General features: G+C 36.0%; 2 protein-coding genes across 4 annotated transcripts in view; one reads left to right on the forward strand and one right to left on the reverse strand.

The window, feature by feature from the left end:
- LOC113494007 (dendritic arbor reduction protein 1-like) overlaps nt 1-19,337 on the forward strand; it is a 62,636-nt gene that overhangs the window by 13,194 nt on the left and 30,105 nt on the right. The window lies entirely within an intron of this gene.
- LOC113494005 (sodium- and chloride-dependent neutral and basic amino acid transporter B(0+)-like) lies at nt 6,215-8,531 on the reverse strand. Its single transcript, XM_026872104.1, has one exon. The coding sequence runs from the start codon at nt 8,417-8,419 to the stop codon at nt 6,632-6,634; it is 1,788 nt and encodes a 595-aa protein (XP_026727905.1). The 5' UTR covers nt 8,420-8,531; the 3' UTR covers nt 6,215-6,631.

Consider the following 19,337-nt stretch of genomic DNA (forward strand, 5'->3'; position numbering starts at 1 on the left):
TATGACAGGTATTAACAATGTATTTTAAAGAGCTAAACCGTTTCGTTTTGCTTAAACAAAACATAAACTATACTTGGATATGTCTAATTATTTATCGCGGAAACTGTAAAACAAGATGAATGGGACAATAAACAATGCATAATATTTAGAAAAATATCGGAAATTTATTTGGTAAAAGTTGTACGAACAGCTTTCACTAACTAGAACCAATATTAGTTAATTGCTAAAAATGTTCAGTAAGTCATTAAAGAAAGAATATTTTGTTGTAACTGTTTACTAACGAGGGGGTCCATGTCATCTGCATGTACTTCATAAGTTACACAATCAGTGTCTGAGTCAGCTTAGGATCCATTACTTTTACATAATTGTTTAAAGTAGTACGAGAAACCAGCGGCGACTTACGCATTTCCGGACATATTCTTTGTGTAATGGTTATTTACTACTAGTTAACTGTCATTCTGTTTTGTGCTTTTTCTAAAGTTTTAAAGTATGTTATGCAATTAATAGGAATTTTGAGATACAATAGATATTTTCTTATCATCGGTGACTCTCCAAAGTTTTCTCTTTAAATCTCATTTATATAAATTCAGTTCAGATACATTCAATTTGATATAAAATAATTAGTTCAGATCCTAATTATTATATGGAATATTTTAGATATTAATCTTGAAGTAGAAATTATTTTAAAATTCGGTAGTTATTTTGAACAGATACATACGTACAGAGTTATTTTAGCTACAATATTAAGTATGGACGGTAGTTACAGGGTAGTGGCTCGGTCATCGGAACACTTGAATGATTACAAAGCGCGCTCGCCGCTTGCCCCCGATCGGGACCCGCCGCACAGGTGCAATGCCTTATTAGGAACCATCTCTAAACTATACATGAAATATCTATGGAAATATTAAAGTACTCATACACCAACTTTATAATACTCCAAAATACTTGCGTGCGACTGTACACGCAAAGCTTAGGTTTAAAAACTTTTATTTATCATAGATAAGACTAAAGTAGGACATTGCGGTCACAATACGTAAGCACACAGCACGTGTATTGCTAAGGATTGTCAATCAGTCTGTCTGTTCAATCATTAGATGGTAATAATGGCCGACCCTTACACGTACATAAGCAAGGCTCAACGTGAGTGAGAGGCTCATATCGTGGCTCTCGATGTGTCAAAGCCGATCTTATTGTTCCAAGTCTACAGTCCTGGTTTTTAACCATGAAAATAGAAGTTTGCATAGTTAATAAGGAACAGACGCGGAGTCGAGTCAGGCTGTATTACAAAGTCTACCGAGCGCAGACAATCTAGGTTAGGGCGACGCGACGCGACCCCAAATCGATCTTGCAATCTGAGGCGAGGCTCGCGGGAGTGAGCGAGACGGGAGATGCTGACCTAGAGTAGCAGGTTGGGAATCCGGAAGGTATGAAGAAACCGGCTCCACAGTGCATTTTTCCATTCAATGGAAAGCTTTGCGTATACTTTGCCAACGGTTAATTTTTTAGGGATTTTATAATTTTCTTAAACGACGACTCTCGTTATTGTTCTATTTGCCATTATTTTATCATTTCGCATAAATCTCAATAATAATTAAGTTTGACATGATCTAAACTTTATAATACTGCATAGTTGCAGTTTCATATTACAAGTAATAGTGTTTTTAAGGTATTGCGAATTAGTAAACACAAGTGCGCGTATTTGATCTGCGGAAGCTGTCCGTCCAGTAATAGCATACTACCTGTTATATTCGCCGCTTCCTAATTACTTATTTAAATTGCGCATTATGTACTTGACGCACTTGTTCACAAGTACAATGTAACTGAGCACTCTGACATATAGGAAATTACCTATTTATACATTCTTGGATTGATATTTGAATCGAATAATACTTTGTTTTTAATCGACGGCTGTCTACATTATAGATGGACTTCTTTACCTTTTTGCTAGGGACATTATATCAGTTGTTGCTGATTTTGGACATCAAAATTTTTTTGGGTTCTAGAGTCCAATGACGAGCATAAAACCGCGATAAATATAGCATAGATGCAGGCGACTCATCTTGTCCTAAATACACCGTAACGTAACAATTTAGTCGGCGATGATAAGGGCCGGGTCGAAACCGCGGCCACTTTCTACCCCGCGGCGCACTGCCGGCGGTACTCGGTGCGCATTCCGGCCCGGCGGCGACTTCACACAGACCACACGACCGGGAAACTGGAACCGGATGTCACTTACGAACTTACGACCCTCAATCAGCTCTATTTCAAACCTGAAGTCATGTAAAAAACTGGTCCAAAAACTGCTCCCGTCAAGCCATACATAAAAATAGAGCTGAGTAAATATTAAAGAGCCATAAAACTCAAGTGAGCAGACATAACGTCCACAGTGAGTTATGATCTATTCTGTCTTGTATATTAATGGAGGCTGGGCCTAAGGTATCGTAATGTGGGGCACGTGTCAATTTTTTGCCGATCGCAACTTGTGGAATGAAGCAGAATGATACTTGTGGACGCTGGTACTTACCACCGGACACAGACCGCTTTTTATTGATACACAATTAATAATGTCTTAAATTTTTGTTGGGAAATTGATTCGTAATAATCGCATCAAACGGCTTTGAGTTAATGATCGACCGCTAACGAAGTGAGCTTCAAATTAGAATCGCGATAATGAGAAAGTGGTAGTTTTTATGTTACCGAACTGAGGTAGGTATGTAAATGTATTGATTTTTTTTCTGTGCTATAAAATAGAGTTGATTTAATATCATTTAGCAACTAAAGGAATTTAGATTGTTGAGGAAGTTTGCAAATTGGAATTCACTGTTTAGTAATCTTTTAGATTAATCCAGTGTTGTGGCATTTACGAATCATGGCAGGTTATGCGTCTAACCGTAGGCATCGTTGAGAAAAAGGCAATAGTGATGTTTTACCTATTTTAAGGTATCTGTTGTGCGTCAGCCTTGTCTCAATAGTGGCCATAGCCGTCAAGTTTCCTTCCTCGTGACAGTTATAACAGTGTCATCGACTTGGTGCCTTTACTCTATTATTTGCTTTGGTTATCTCTTATTGACACATTCAAACGACTTATCGGTCGAGTCGAGTCTCGAAAATGCCGTTTCACAAGCCTCGACATGTGTCTTCTTTTGCACACCGTCAATGATTTTATTTTCGTATTGTAAAATATAAAATGTTGCTCATAATCTTCGGTTACATGTCCACAAACGACAAATGCGAATATTTTTCATATAAATATAATATCATCTACATCTCGGATATAAAATTCAAATTATTTTTTGTGGCATTCTTAAATTTATAGCTCTCTTTTAATTCAAGAAATTTTATGTTTTTTGGTTATTACAAGTGTTAACTAGTCGCGGCGCCTTAATAAATATCTGGTTTCGTTTTCATTATGACTAGGGTCATGTTTATAGCAAACTAACAATGAAAATCTACAAAGAATGATGTCGGTAATTAGAGGATGGCCATTGGTAATTAAACTTCCGTTGTATAGATGACTTTGGAGTGCGTTAGCGCCGTGCGGGTTGGTGTTGACTTTTCTTGAACAAAACGCACCGTTACGCGAGGCGTGTCGCGTGCGGCGCGCGGGCGGCGCGGCGAGCAACCTGCGCGCGCGCCGTCCACGAAAGTGATCGGCCGGCGACTGTTATAGACTAACCACCTGACAGATACGACAAACCCACCTACCTAAACTAATATTTAGACGTTACTAAAACGAATATTGTTCACATTTGTTTAACAATAACGACTATCATTGAATAGCTCAAAAGATTATTTATGTATTAGTAATATTTGGATTAAATCATTGATACATTAGAAATTGTGGAATGTCTAGTCATCATCATGAAATATTACATACAAAAATATCGTCATAATAAGAAACATGAGTTTAGTCTTTGTCTTCACGTAAGGAACTAAATAAACATCACATATCGTTTAACTTTAGATATTTTGCATATTGGATATTATTACCATTCTTAGGCATCGTTACAAAGCGGCTAAATCAATAGGTACCGAAAAGTACTTATTAGGGTCGGCGGCGGTCGTGTGTTGGTAGAACAAACATTCAGCCGGAGTAACGTGTCTGCAGTTGGATGCGCCCTCCTCGCTCGAATGTTGGTCAGGCGGACCGCACACCGCACACGACAGGTTAACGTGCCTGATAAACAGAAACACCGCCGTAATGCCATTCAAGACTGAACAGCCTTTTTAGACAGCGTGCAACCAATAACTTAAACGCAGATACGGTGTCTTTTACGAAAACCACCTAAATAACGTTGTGCAATTGCAAATGCTCGTTCTTAAGTGTAAGCAAAGTGAGCCAAAGTGTAGGTGTCACCCAACAGATAGACGAAAGCTGATGGCGTTTTCGAATTCCACTCAAACGTATTTAAAGATTACGAAACGTATCATCGCGTTATTTATTGAAGCTTTAAACTTCTTCGTTGAAGTAACATTGAACGATATACTTCGCCTTCGAATCTAAGTCGCAGTACGAGCCTACAATTATAAGCTCACAATCAAAACACAACAATGAAATGTACAGATACATATCGCAATAGAAAACATTGGAGTTGTTACAATCTTTTCACCAATCCCAAATGTCAAAGTTCTTGCGATCGAACTTAGTCAAATGTCAGTCAGAAATAAAAGCTTATTACGCAGTATTGTGACGTAAATTGGGTAGCAAACAAAACAAATTGATAACTTTAAGTATTTTGGGTCGCAAATGAAACCGAAATGTTGTTTCGCAATATCGAAACTTAATGACAAGCAAGTGGTTGTGCAGCTTTTGTGCTTAATGTATTTGGTAGCTGAGTAGATAGGTGTAATGTCGTGACAATGGTCGGAATTCGCGCGGACTCGTCGCCACTGCGCGCCGCCACCGGTCGGTCTTGACGTCGGGTCAAACATTCTAAATGTTCCATTTGTATGACGCAATGTGCCTCGGACTGGATTTGCACTCGTCTTACCAACACTCGTACATTATATACCGATACAGCTAAATAAATAAGGACGCCCGACGCCGCAAAGCTCCATTTCAATGCCAGTTGCATTTACTAAATCCCCAAGAATCGCTACGTTTTTTGGCAATTTTCTTGTCAAGTAATGCCTAAAGTTATACTTAATGATTTGCAGTTATATTATCTGCACGAACTGCGAGAGAACAAAGAAGTCGAAATTGGGAACATGCTTTAAACGTAGTAACTTCCTTTTTTTAACACCACAAAGATCACTGTCAAACGAGGTATTGCACCTTCCTTGTGGATAATTTCCAAGTACATAATGATTTCCTACATATTGTTTACTTCACAGCCTAATTTCGACTATTAATAAAAGCTTTTCATTCTCAAATTCTTTGTATTCTGTGCTTTAGGCCCAATAAGAATCTAACAAAGGCAATCGTAACTCATTTGTCAATGAAGATAATTCTTTCACATTGACATCGATTGCTGACTCAAAACCAATCAGTCGCGAGTGCTGTCGTGTTAGAGAATTATTGGACATGTATTATTGTGAAGTAGACGTGGCCGCGATCGCGATTGCAACACTACGCTGGTAGCAGACAGCTTGGCGCGCCACTTTTTTTTAAATAATATATTTTTTCTTGACAAAAGTCGGACATGAGAGGCGGTCGCTGAAGAGGAAACCGTTGACTTTCTTTTTTATAGCCTTCGAGAATGTAATAAATTGGATGAATGTTAGACGTGTAAGCGGTTTAGAATTACATTATCTTTATATTAACAGGAATTTTGGTTAACATTTTTATGTTGCAGTTTTTGTCGCATAAAATTATAAAACCTTTTTAAGTCAATTTATTCTAGTAGAATATGTTTTTTTTATTCTATTAATAATTATTTCGTCCGGTGTAAATCTAGCTTGGTATGATAATACTCGCCAGATGTTCGTGTCTAGTTGTTAAAGATTAATATTATATTATTTATATTAGTATCCTTAGTACGTATTTATTATCAAATTTAAATATGTAAATAAGTTGTTCATCTATCCGTTTCAATCCTCTCAGAGCTTTGTCATAACGATGTATTGATTCAGCTTAGAGATCCTTTAGGTTTGCAAATGAATACAATAACAGAGTGTAGAAATATTCAGAAACCATTGATAAACATAAACAGATTTGGTTTAAAAAAAATTAAGGACTTAAACAAGAATTATGAAAATTACGCTGTAAACGAATATTGTGACAATTAACTATACTTTATTCAATTACATACAACAGAAGGTTAAGGGTCAAAGGTTACAAAAGAGTTTGTATATTTTTTTACATAATATTCATTGTGGTTTTGGCTATTGTAGATACAAAATCAATGAGTCACTGTATATGGCCGTAGGAATAAATTAATTATATATACATATAAAAGTAATAATTTATTTTATACAATTTGGTACACGAACATATTTAAATATTTTTGGTGATGACTCACTCCGATCTTAGAGTATTACGCAATACTCAATACTTGTTCTACAATAATAGCCATACATTAAAAGATAGAGTGACTCAACTGAGTAAAAAAACCCTCTCATAGTACAATGTAACTTTGAATATAAAACAATATTATATTTTGCTAATTTTAATTAATATTCATTTAAAAAATCATGGTATTCGCAAATTACCTGGTCGCTGACATATCCTCACATTAGATCTCTTCTGCCTCATAAGGATTCCTGCCTGCAGGTGGTACTGCCTGTACATATACTCCTTAGTCATCGCCTGTGCAGTAAACATGGCTCTACTGCGCTTCAAAATCTCTGTTTTAGGACCCCAAGTAGAGTCTAACCTAACCAAATCACGAATTTTCTTCTTATAAACGCCGATTATTAATTTAACGACAGTCACAATCAGGCCTAGTCCGACAATTACTATTATCATCCAGCATCCTACTTGAGAACTTAAAGAAGTGTTCCGTTCGTTGAACATTATAATAAACTGGGAAAAAAACACGTACACAAGAACAACGATCAATACGAACCAACTGAACTTTATACTAGACCTCGGCGGCACTCCCTGCATGAAGTGTACGTCTTCAGAGAACCTTTCGAGTCCGTACCACTGAACGAATACTATGTTTTCAATCATTGCTAAAAAGAGCATTATCATATTACCATGACGTTTAAGGTCAACTAGAAAGTACACCGAACTTCCAAGTAGTGGAGTAGTCAATATGTATACTGAAAAAATAAAAAGAAAAGAAATCAGGCCGGGATATTTTGATAACTTCAAATGCCGCTTTGCCACTATTGCTGTCAAACTTAATACGATATTGATACTCAACCCTAACGCTGATACTCCTATGAACGCAAAGCATATAATAAGCCAAAAAGAAGTCGCCTCGTACACATGTATAAATCTTGGAATTTTCTCAAAAATATTAGCTAAAGGGTAGGCCATAACGGTGGTCGGCTTTATGTCGAATTTGAAGGCATACGGACAGATCATCATGGCAGTGGAACAGACGCCGAGTACGAGCACGAGCGCGGACACGACCACGACGAGCACCGTGTTGGAGTAGCACGGCGCGCGGAACGAGGTGCGGGACGAGCAGCCGAACGTCAGCCCCGTGCCCACCTTTAGACTGTACATCACCTCCGATATAGAGTTCGTCAAGCTAAACTTCTCGACAAATAAACTAAAATCAGCATCAACAGCTTCCTCAAACTTGACTACTAATCCTTTTTGAAGCAAAGAACCAATCATAAAAACAACGCGCGCAGCCATAGGAAATATGGTGACGAAGATCAATATCCACTTCATGGATTGCCTCCCTCTAAGACAACTAAAAAAAGTGATGACAGAAAGGATAGTCGAGGCAAGACCTACTCGCCATGTTATGGAATATCCCTCCTTATTAAGTCCTAAGACAAAAAATCTCCAGTACTGAACCTCGGGAAACGAATTACACAAATTCTTACAATAAGGCAAGGGCTGCTGTAACTTTAAGCAGTCTTGGTTAACGCTGTAGTTGTGATTTAAAATGTCACAGTCAGGCATGCTCCAGTGTCCGCAGGCGTAGTAAGGCATAGGAGTTTCAAAACTGATGAGTAGGTAGTGCATAATAAAAGAGTTGAGGGTGTGAAGATATATCAAGTACAGAACTTGCCAGAATATGTGGAAATATCCGATGTGTGAGAGCCAAGCGCGGGCATTCCACACTTCGAGGCAGTCGCGGCCGGTGAACTGGCCGACCACGGCCTCCATGTATAGGAGAGGGATGCCGACGGATATGTAGATGACGAAGAGCACGATGGCGTGCCCGGCGGCTCCCCACGTCGCGGACGTGCTGGGCAGGTACAGCATCGTGTTCACGCCGAGCGTCTGGCTCATCATCTCCATTAAATATATCTGTCTTGTGCCCCAATTTGTCTCAGTCTTCGTTTCACTCATGGCTTTGATTTAGTTTCTTGTGTGTTTGAAATATTACAGTAATAAAAAGTATTGATTTATGTCAATACCGCTTCCATAGCCGACATGATTTACCATGAGGTTTCCATTTCATTTTCATACAGATACAGTATTTAGCTTTCTCTACAATAGAAAAGAAATACATGATTAAATCACTACATTGCTAGAGTTAATTTAATTTTAAAGCAGTGGGTCTTGTATTTTCTCTGCCACAAAAGAAATGATGATACTAACTGGATATGCTCATTACAAGAACATTGTGCGCCCATTTTAGTTGTTGCCGTTTACATAATTCTCTAACAGCCTTTGTTAGTATTGCTATTGAAACATGTTACCTTAGAACAATTGATAAGGTATAGATACGTACTTAAATAGATCCTAATCAATTGTGATAAGTCTAAAAATTATTTATGTTCCAAAAATAAACCATTTCGAGAAATATAATACAAATTCGACGTCAGTAAAAAACATGTATTTCAATTAAAATAACTCCTCCATGTACGTTTTCATATGCTGAATTTACTTTTATTCATCAACAAAATGCATTACAATCTCAGTACACAATCTATTGAAAACTTTCATTGGAAACAAAGCAATGCCTATAGCCGACTGGTTAGATACACATTGACAAATGTAAATAGCGTATCTTAATATATCATTGGAGTACTAGATTTAAGTTTATCTCGAAGTAATGTTCTTCCTAGAGCAGAGAATAGCTCCTCGGCAGGTGTCTGCTAGATAATGAAATTGCATTTGATAAACTCGCTGCAGTTTCACTTACACCTTGATACGAGCTACGGACCCGTTCCACTTGTGGCTAATGCTTCCACAAGGCTTTCTTGTTCCACGCGAGACCGGTGCGATCATAACACGCCAACTATTTTATATTTTAACGACACGTTTTACGCGTAGATGACTATATTTACAGCGAAATAATATGTTAATAAGAAACACTATTTTTGATTGCGCCCGATATATTGCGCAAACGATTTTGTTTCGTATTACCCTATAGAGTGGTTTGGAATGAAGAAAACGTATAAAAGTTACGATGACACGTATAAAACAATGGAAACGTGGATATACAGTTTTATGGATCACTCCGCGGAATAGGAAAACAAAATGTTCTTTTTTTTTGTTCTATAAAGACTGGTACTCGGGTATGGTACACGTTTCGAATTTGGAACTCTTTGGCTTGTTAATCGGAGGCATAAGCATTATCATTAACATTTTTATTAAGACGATAACCATTTGGATTATTTAAAGAATTGAACTTTAATTTGAGACTAATAAAAACCATTACCATTACAAATTTTATCAGCCAATAAGTTTCAATCCAAGTTAGTCATTTAAATAATTCTATTGCGATATTAAAAAAAGAAAAGCACTTTCCGTATTTTTTAGAAAAAAGCAAAATATCCATGATATATGCATGAGATAAAATAATAGCCATTGAAGAGATCGTTGCAGTCATAATGTAGAGTCCTGGTTAGATATATAGTTTGCTTAATAAGTTTTATCTTTATATAAGCAAGTGGAACTTACTTATCATGCTACTGCATCGATCGACCGAAATAAAGCTCTCGTACTTCAGAAATACCAGTAAGAGACGACAATAGTCCTCGTTAACAAATAAAATATGTCGAATAAACTGCATAAAGTAATAAAAGTATGCCAGCAAGTACTAGGAAATGCAAAAGCCGTGCGGCAAGTGCCTCCAATACGATATCAGTGAAAAATATGCATCTTTTATTTACACAAACATTTTTATCAGTCGACGTAGGTATCTTATCAATATTTCTGCAATGTGCCCAAGTGTAGATAATGTTTAAAATCAACTATTTTGCGAACCCCACCTTTGTTTGATGACCTACATACGATTTGGTTAATTATTTTTAACTTACACACGTTACTACTACGTTCTAGTACTTGTGGAAGGGAACTGATAAAATGTAAGACCTTCGTGACGTCCTAAATAAAAATCGGTCAAGTGTGATTTTGGCTCGCGACCCTCAGGGTTCCGTACGAATAGGCTAAAGGAGAAATAATTTTGGTCAAAAAAGGTCAACATCAAATTAATGACCGTACCAATCGTTGATTAGCCGCGATTTTTTATTATGGTTTCTTATTATGGAGCAACATAAAATGCACATTATCAAGGAAATTTTTAACTATGAAGCCATGAGATACACAGCAGAGTCTTTGTATAGGGGTCGATTTTAAACTTGAGTTATGGAACCCCAAAATTTATAGATTTCACATTTGCAACAATTTTTATAAATATACGTCTGTAGTTGATATAGGTACTTGTTTATGTACAAATATAGTAGGTATATTGTAATTTACAATGTTTTCGTAAATATATATCACAGACAGGCAGATTAGATATCTTAAATAATATATAGGTAAGAAATCGTCAGTCGGCGACGATGTTGTCAATTGGATTTTCTTTGATACAATACGCGTAGTATTAAATACTTTCCTTATTGTAACAATAAAGAGAAATATTTACTATTCTGTAATTGATATTGCATTAAAAGTATGTTATTATAATAATTCATTTTTTTATAGTATAACAAAAATAATTGCTTGTGTGGTTTGAAGTTTTGAACTAACAAAAATAATGTTTACTCGATAACCGACGAAATGATTATTCAAATTGATTTCATAACGTAAGCATGCATTACGTCGGATAATCACAAGAATTTGTCATCGAAATCTAAAGCAATATAACATTCCTCTTTTACCTACAATGCTGCAATTAAAATTCAATCAAGTGTTTAGATGGTAAGAAGTTTTTCTAAGGCTGCATGATTTAGTTTGCATTATGTCCCATTTTCGCATGGTCCCATTTACAGGGAGGGCTAGGGTGAAGCACTCCGGTGGTTTGTCAGTAAGTGTCTTTAACTCTCCACCCTTCATAGGGCAGAGAAAGTCCATGTGTGTTTCTCCCGGTGAAAAGTCTTCATTCGAGTTAACTTCTCTAAATGTCTCGATTGAATCCAATCGATTATCTTCAGACGCCTCGAAATATATGTTAATAAACATTCGATACCCCAAACTCGACGTCTCAAAAACTTGTAATATTTCTTATTTAATCTCCATATTCTGTGTTTACTCGTAAATGCAGCTTTATCAGCAGTATCTATCCATGCTTTGTGACGACACGGCCTGATACGACAAGCTGATACCAATTGATATTATGTTGATATTTTTATTCATGCAATTTATATTCACTCTTGCCTACAATTGGCCACACTTGGCTACCTATCAAACATCGTATGATTAACATATATTTACTGATAAACAACGCATACTGCGTATGTATTCGGAAAAACAAAGTTCAAAAAAATCGCCAACTAAGTCTTTACGCTACATTTTTTTTTGAATTATCATTCTTTCTACTTATTACTAACTATCATATACCTAACAAGCAATGCTGCGCAGTAAACATTCAAGACATTACATTTAAAAATAACGGGGAAAACTAAAAGTGTCAAATGCTTATCTGCCCACGCAAACCCAGTATAGTTAACATCGTTATAACATGAATGTAATACAATAGTTGATAAATCGCATACTAAAATAAATTTAGGAGATAAATAGTTTTGACCCCCTATTAAAGTAGCTGAGGAAATGGGCCAGTGTGGTTCATGAAAACCAGGTCAAGTAACCCTGCTTCGCTCGCAGCGTCGTAATTTTTAAATCAATCCGTCTCTACTTTATCTTAATTTTCAATCGCTTACCTCAGAAAGGAAAACGCGGGAAAGATAAATCTCTTATCTCCCCGATTCGCTCGACGATACATAATAATGAAAATTACAAGTTTATACTCCTTATAAGATTTAGTCATATTAAAGGCGATTAGATTAAGGAAATTAGATAATGAGCATTTGCACAGATATCTTTAATCATTTGAAGTGCTAAAATTAAAATTGAATACGTTATTATAAACGTCATTCTTTCAGATTCAATACATTTGTTACTACTTACTTCAGTCATATGTTGCAATGGCAAAGTTAATGCCAGACATGGGTTTGCCTTTCCAAAGTATACTTTTTATGACATTTTTATGACTTCTACCGCTTTCAGTTGAGCGGTAAGAAGTGTCAGACTTTTACTGACTAAAACTTCCTCCATAATTTGATCAACGATTTAAAAAAACAGGCAGAAAATGACCGGAATAACACGGCATGGGCAACAAATACTGACCGCTGACAAATCCTCCTTATACTCGTAAGTAAGTAGATCGAGTGTTGTTATCAGCAAGTATCTTGAATAAACAGACTAGGCTTAGCCGATGACGCGGCTCGTTATTGATTTTGACTGATAGAATCGCGACTCGAACTTACAGGCAAACAAACCGACAGATATGCTGAACGTCTTCATTATTCTATTGTGAAAACAAATAGATTTGTGTAATTGATTTGAGACTTTATGTTTCTACGTTTAAGGTTCAATTATCTAATTATAAGAGCGTACACGTATAACATTATGCATCCTAAAGTGGACTTTTTGGTATTTTTTCATGATTTAGTTAGAAAATTGTAGGTCACCTCGAAAGCTTGTCTTGTGATGTCAAAAATTATCATATAAGTATACCTAATGTTATAAACGTGACAGTTTGTATATAAAGATGTGTGTTCCTCTTACACGAAAAAACCACTGAACGTATTTAGACGAAACTTCATAAACAGATAGTTTATAACCAGGATTAACACATAAGTAGGTTTTATCCTGATTTTATAAATAATTGATAAATAAATGCGGACAACATCATATATATTGTTCTGAACCCAAAGTAAGTTGCTGAAGCACTTGTTTTATGGAATTCAGATACAACGAACGTACCACAAACACCCAGACCCGAGACAATGTAGAAATGTGAATTTTTACATTGACCCGACCGGGGATCGAACCCGGGACCTCAGAGCTAGCGACGCCTTGAAACCGGTCGGCCACGGAGGTCGTCTTCATTTTATGTTCCTGTTTGATCATTTTCGCTTTGTAACTGGCGTCATTGGAGAATCCACGTGGTTAAAAAAAAACAGTTAACATAATTGATGGTCTTCACTAATTCAATTCGTTTACGCAATTAGAATAATTTCCTACATTTCCTAGACTTCACATAAGCACTGACATGGCGACTTTGCAGAAATTCATTACTTACGGCTGTTATTTAAGTAAACACTTAGGAAATACGTAACGGCTGTTATTAGATATCACAAAATTGGTAACAATTTGAAATTATAAAGCTACGATGAAGTTAATTATTATGGAAAACTACGACAACCAGTTATGCCTGTGTCTGTTGACATGTCCTATACCATAAGAAATAATTTTTACATTAATAATTCAGCTATATTGACAGACGTAAAAGTATAAAGACTATATAAATTAAATATAGTACTATAAGTACAGACTAACAAACTGTTTATTTAATAAATAGTCCCACCTATTTATAGTGCTATTATAATAATAAGACCTTAATTCCAGTTCAATTCACTATAATTAACATTTAGTTTAAATGTAAGTTTTATCTAAACCATTTATTTGCTGCAGCTTAGTGTATGAGGTAACATAGATCTTATCATTGCAGCTACGTAGGCTCTATAAGACCGTATTATAATAAACTTCTAACCAGATACAGTTTCCCCAGTTCCAAACGATTTGCACAAGGAAGAAGTTACGATTTCTAGAAATTCCACAAGTCAACGTAAATTTTAATTTGTCACCACAATAGTTAGTAAACCAGCTGCGCAAATAGTCTATGAAACTATTTCATTATCATATAATACGTTTAGAGGTATAAATGATAATAACAAACACAATGTAGTGAAATACCGAATGCCTCTGAAGAGAATATTAGAATCGTGACTCGGCGCCGGCTGCACTACTTGGAGCCCTAGATGAAGTGAATAAAGCTTCATTTGCATTGCACGTTTATCATTTTAACATTTCACTATCGATAATGCTATCCTACTCGGACGTGGGAGGCGTGATTCGCTATTTCAAGCCGAATAATGCGGTGCAACAGAGGAACCGATAGCTGTCCTTGTTTAGCATAGCGTCGACCTATGACCTAATGTATCGATTGTGGTGAATGTGGCCACCGCGGTAAATCGATTAATTATCCAAAGTAGCTGGACCGATTAGCTAATCTCGGTACGCTGATTCGTTTACTACCAACTATTTCATATATTTTTCCGTTCGTAATTGGTTTTATACAATGTGTGACTATAAGCTAATTGTTTTAAATTGGTTTGCGTCACAGTTATAATGGTCTCAGACTATAAATTGCTTTATTATAATTACATATTGGCTGTTTCATTTTCCTCCTTAAAGAGAAAGGAATTAGTACGGCGACTATGCGTACCAAGCGACGTGAATGCCGCTACTGGTCGTGTTATGAAAAGTGTTGTCCTGAAAATGGAGCGGTCGTAATGTACTAGCAGTTATAGAAAATAATTTAGAATAAACAGCGGTAGGAGCCACACGTTTCTATGTGTAGTGAACTTTAACGCGGTTATCAAGATATCTCTATTCATAGTGGAAACAGTATGAATATTTGAATAGCAGTAGTAAATAGGCTCTCTGGGGTAGCTCCTAGCTCGTTATTTATTCGAAAGTAAGATTTATAAAGTACGGAACCACGCTGTGTTAGATATTCGCTATCACAGCGCAGTGTGAAAATGGCCGCCGGTCAGCTTAGGATTAACACATAAATGTACTGTGAAAGCAAGGTCGATAATTAAACATAGTTATGCGTATGTATTGACTAATTAGACGAGGATTAAAACCATCAACTTGCTGCTTGAGGATGTGATATCTTCGTAATACTTAAGGCTCTATGTGGTAAGTGGTAGATAGTACTGAAATGCCTGTCTGTTCTAACTCGCCATTGGGCTACTGTTTCTAATCAAATACATATTTTACGCCGTTACCTTAAGTCGTGGTAATATTCTGGGGTTTATCACTTAGGTACTTAAGGATATATATTTATTGAAGATAAAAACACGCTTTTTGGATAACTTCTGCTTTGAAAAATTAGTTTAGGTTGATATTAGAAATCAATCAATCATCGATTCATTCTGAAAATAATGAAACAGTAACATGTTTTTGGAAAAAAAAACCCCTATAAAAGTAGGAAAAACTTAGAAACTGATCGAATAAAATGAAATAAGTATCCTTACTAGATATTTAATGAATCAATTGGAAAATACGCACACTTGTACAAAAACATAGATTAATTCCTGACTGAAGAAGTTAAAGTTTATTAATCATATTAAATTTACGCATGTATAATCGCCATTATTAACAACATCCCTCATTGTCTTGTGTGGTCTCGACGAATCCCACGGGCCCGTAGCCTGGTAAGCAGGACTGGAGCTGTCACTCACTGTGGAAAAGAGATGCCGCTATTCGAGCTATAACGCTATCTCTTTCTCTACAGCGACTGTAATGTTTTATTAAATGGTGAAAGGCCAGAGGAAATACCTTCATTATTCATTTGTTCTTCATTCGATTCATAAAGTTATCACATTTAATAGCTTTTGAAGATGCTAAATCGTATGTTACGTTCATAATTAGGTTCTCATATAAGACCGTATCGAAATCGATTGCTTCAGCGTGGAATACGATAAGTGAGATGTATAATAATTATGACACTATTCTAATTATTACTTCGATATCCGATTTAAATGCACATTTATGCTAAATTTTAGCTATGGCTCTCACATTTCACAATTTGAGCAGAAGTACGTGCATAACTAATTTTTTCTACCATTTCGCTTATTTACGCTGTTCTTCATAACGTAAATAATATACGGTTTATTGTATATATATTTATTTTTAATAGAGTTACTAGAGTTTCTTGCTGGCTCTTCTCAATGGGCATGATATTTTAGAACGGTTCAAATAGAGTCATCACCGAAACGTTTTATCAGTGCCCGGAAAACTGATTCGGTACCAAATTGAAATAAAACCTTTTCTAAAAGTTAGACAGAAAGTATTAAAGCATCATGTACAGTATACATGGCATATTCAACTGTCTCACTGTCACTGTGTTATTATATCACAGATCGCTATTTAATTTTCCCTTTTAAGCTCAACAGAACTGCAAGGAAACCTCAATAGCAAATAAACTATATATACAGTAATACAATATTTTTGTATCAGGAAAAATGTACCATGTAGACAGCCCTAGATAATTCAAAGCATTTCACTCTATCAGGTGAAACGCGTTTCGAAACATACATTAGCTAGGAGTAGGTACTGCTTGTTGGCTCGAAATTGCAACTGGTTGTTCATGTATCAGCTTCAAACTTATATCTTCGGAATAACCGTCACTTGATAACGTTTTGACATTATTCTGTGTGTAGTTGCTACGTTCATTTGTTTGCTTGCATGCTAAATTCAGAATGTCTATTGTGCAGTGAGCCAACGGTGTTTTGGCTTAAAAGTATTTGAAAATATTTATTTGACTATACATATTTCTACTATTTTAGACATTTGGGGATAGTATTCTCGTTACGCTGTCTTTGTTATTGGTTCCATGAAGTCCACACAAAATTGGAAAGTGAGAAAAAATAAATTTTAACAACTTGAATGATTCAGACAAATCGGTGGAGGCCCATTGCCCAGGCTGCCCGGCTGGGCCGATAAAGTGGTGATTTTATGATCCCGCTAAACACTGGTAGCCACGAGGCTTTTATATCCCATAACAATGACATACGATTATTGCGCATCGTCAACTACTCGATTTAAATCGATTGCTCTTCATAAATTCATGCGGAAACAATTATACGACAAGTATTGCATTCGTTACTTCGCACCAATATTATCGCTCAGACCTAAAGAAAACCCGTTTTTAATAAACATGCCTTATATCATCTCAAGTAATATTTACTTATAAATATTTCGGTTCAGTGCAACCCGATCCGAGACACGATTCAACGATTGATACTGACATTAAACTGCATATAGGCAACCTACTACCTGCTCGACTCACGGACCTCAGATCCGTTAAACATTTAAGTATATAATACAAATAACAAGAAGAAAATATGAGCCATTGTCGATTCAACGAGCATTGACTATTATCTTTCCGATGACAAATGAGCTCAAAACTCTGCGTATCATTGTACGTCACACTTATAGAAGGAAAATGTCAGTAAGGGTTACATACATTGCTGAGTCAGTGAATTCAGGTTTAAGGTGTCGCGCTTAGAACACAGCAATGTAAATGCTCGATTTGAAACGCTTCGTACATTGACAAAGTGAAGGGTAAAGCCGATTTAGATCGAACAGATAGAATAACACGCGTGATGCTAATTCAAAATTTAAATTTGTGCTTGTGCGCTTACAATTCGAATTCCAAAAGGACAGTTTTTTTCCCGGTCGGCCATTGATGCGAGACCTATTTTAGTCACCTAAAAGCAAACTCATTTTATTTATAAAGCATCTGTTGACGCTTTTAATTCGGAGCGATTAAATCGTGTTTACTTCGTAAAGGTCCTAATCTAAATCATGTCTATAGCTTTTTAATATTCCTCTGACGGCCTTTAAATTGCGTTATAAACCTTAATCGATGCTTCGACGAAGTTTATTTCATTTCGAGCCATTCCTGCGGTGTCAATAAACATTTTCATCAAAAACAAACAAAGTTTATTCTAATATACTATCGCGTTGGCGTATTACGATCTGCGTGATCAAAAACAGGCAATTATTTAAATTAAATAGTATTTTATTTTTGAATGACAGTCGAAATTCTAAAACCGTATAAATTCGCTTCGTTAACGGTTTTTGAGTCCTCTGAGCTTCGTATAAATAACTTAAAGAAATTGGTATTCACTTATTGAATTATTCGGGTAACAAAGCGATGTTTCTCTTTGACTATGAAATAACTCTTAGTAGTCGTTTAAGCGGTAATTTCAGCGTAAATACAATTACTTAAGAGGTGATTGAGGTACGAAATCATTGGAGTTTTCACCGTAATTACTTGTGTGAGCGTTTACAGGCATTCTTCCGTTGGCGGAGGTGAGGGGCCAGCCGCATTCGGCCACACACGTATTTTACGCGGCCGTAATCAGCACGATTAATGAGTGGAGAATATCGTCGCTCGTAAAGAACTGTATCGCTGTAATTGCTGTACAGCTTGTCAAGCAATGTAATGTGGCGTACGAGTGGAAGATACCGATAAACAAGTTTTAAGTGTGGTTTTCTTTAATCGCTAATCATAAGAGAAGGCTTTTATTTTATCATCACTATTAACACTTGACTAGTTTTAAGGCTGGTTTCTATTATCTAAGTGTGTATTTTACCTACTAAATTGATTGATGATACTTTCTGTTAAAGAAGTCTTTTAAAAACAACTACATAGTCTACATACTGGTAACTGGTGATGGACTCCCTTTTCCACAAGTAAGCTCCAAATGTGTCCATTGTATGCAGTGTGGGTCTGGATGTAGTATTGTATGTAGTGGAGATTGCTGTACCAAAGATCCCTGCCCTCAAAATGCATTACTTACAACATATTTATGTCTTAAATACTCCACTTTTAAGAGCATATTTAGATAAACAGTAACAAATATTAGGTTTACAACGTGATAACTTAAAGCTATTTCAAGCTGAATATCGAATTATAATGTCACGCTTCTATTTATGTTAGCTTCATAATTATTTATGTAATGCTATATCTAACCATCATAATTTGACCCCTCATGGTTTCCACGCTAATAAAATCGGCGCAGCGTCCATACATCCTACCTAAGATACGGTTTTGAATCTGTGATAGAAAAAAAACCGGTCATAATGAATTTTAATAAAAACAGTTGATTTTTTTTTTAATTTAAATGTGTTGTTTTAAATACTTTTGAAATTAAATAGCATCCGATTTTCTTAT

The sequence above is a fragment of the Trichoplusia ni genome, chromosome 5 (assembly GCF_003590095.1).
Source record: "Trichoplusia ni isolate ovarian cell line Hi5 chromosome 5, tn1, whole genome shotgun sequence".
NCBI classification, from domain to species: domain Eukaryota; kingdom Metazoa; phylum Arthropoda; class Insecta; order Lepidoptera; family Noctuidae; genus Trichoplusia; species Trichoplusia ni.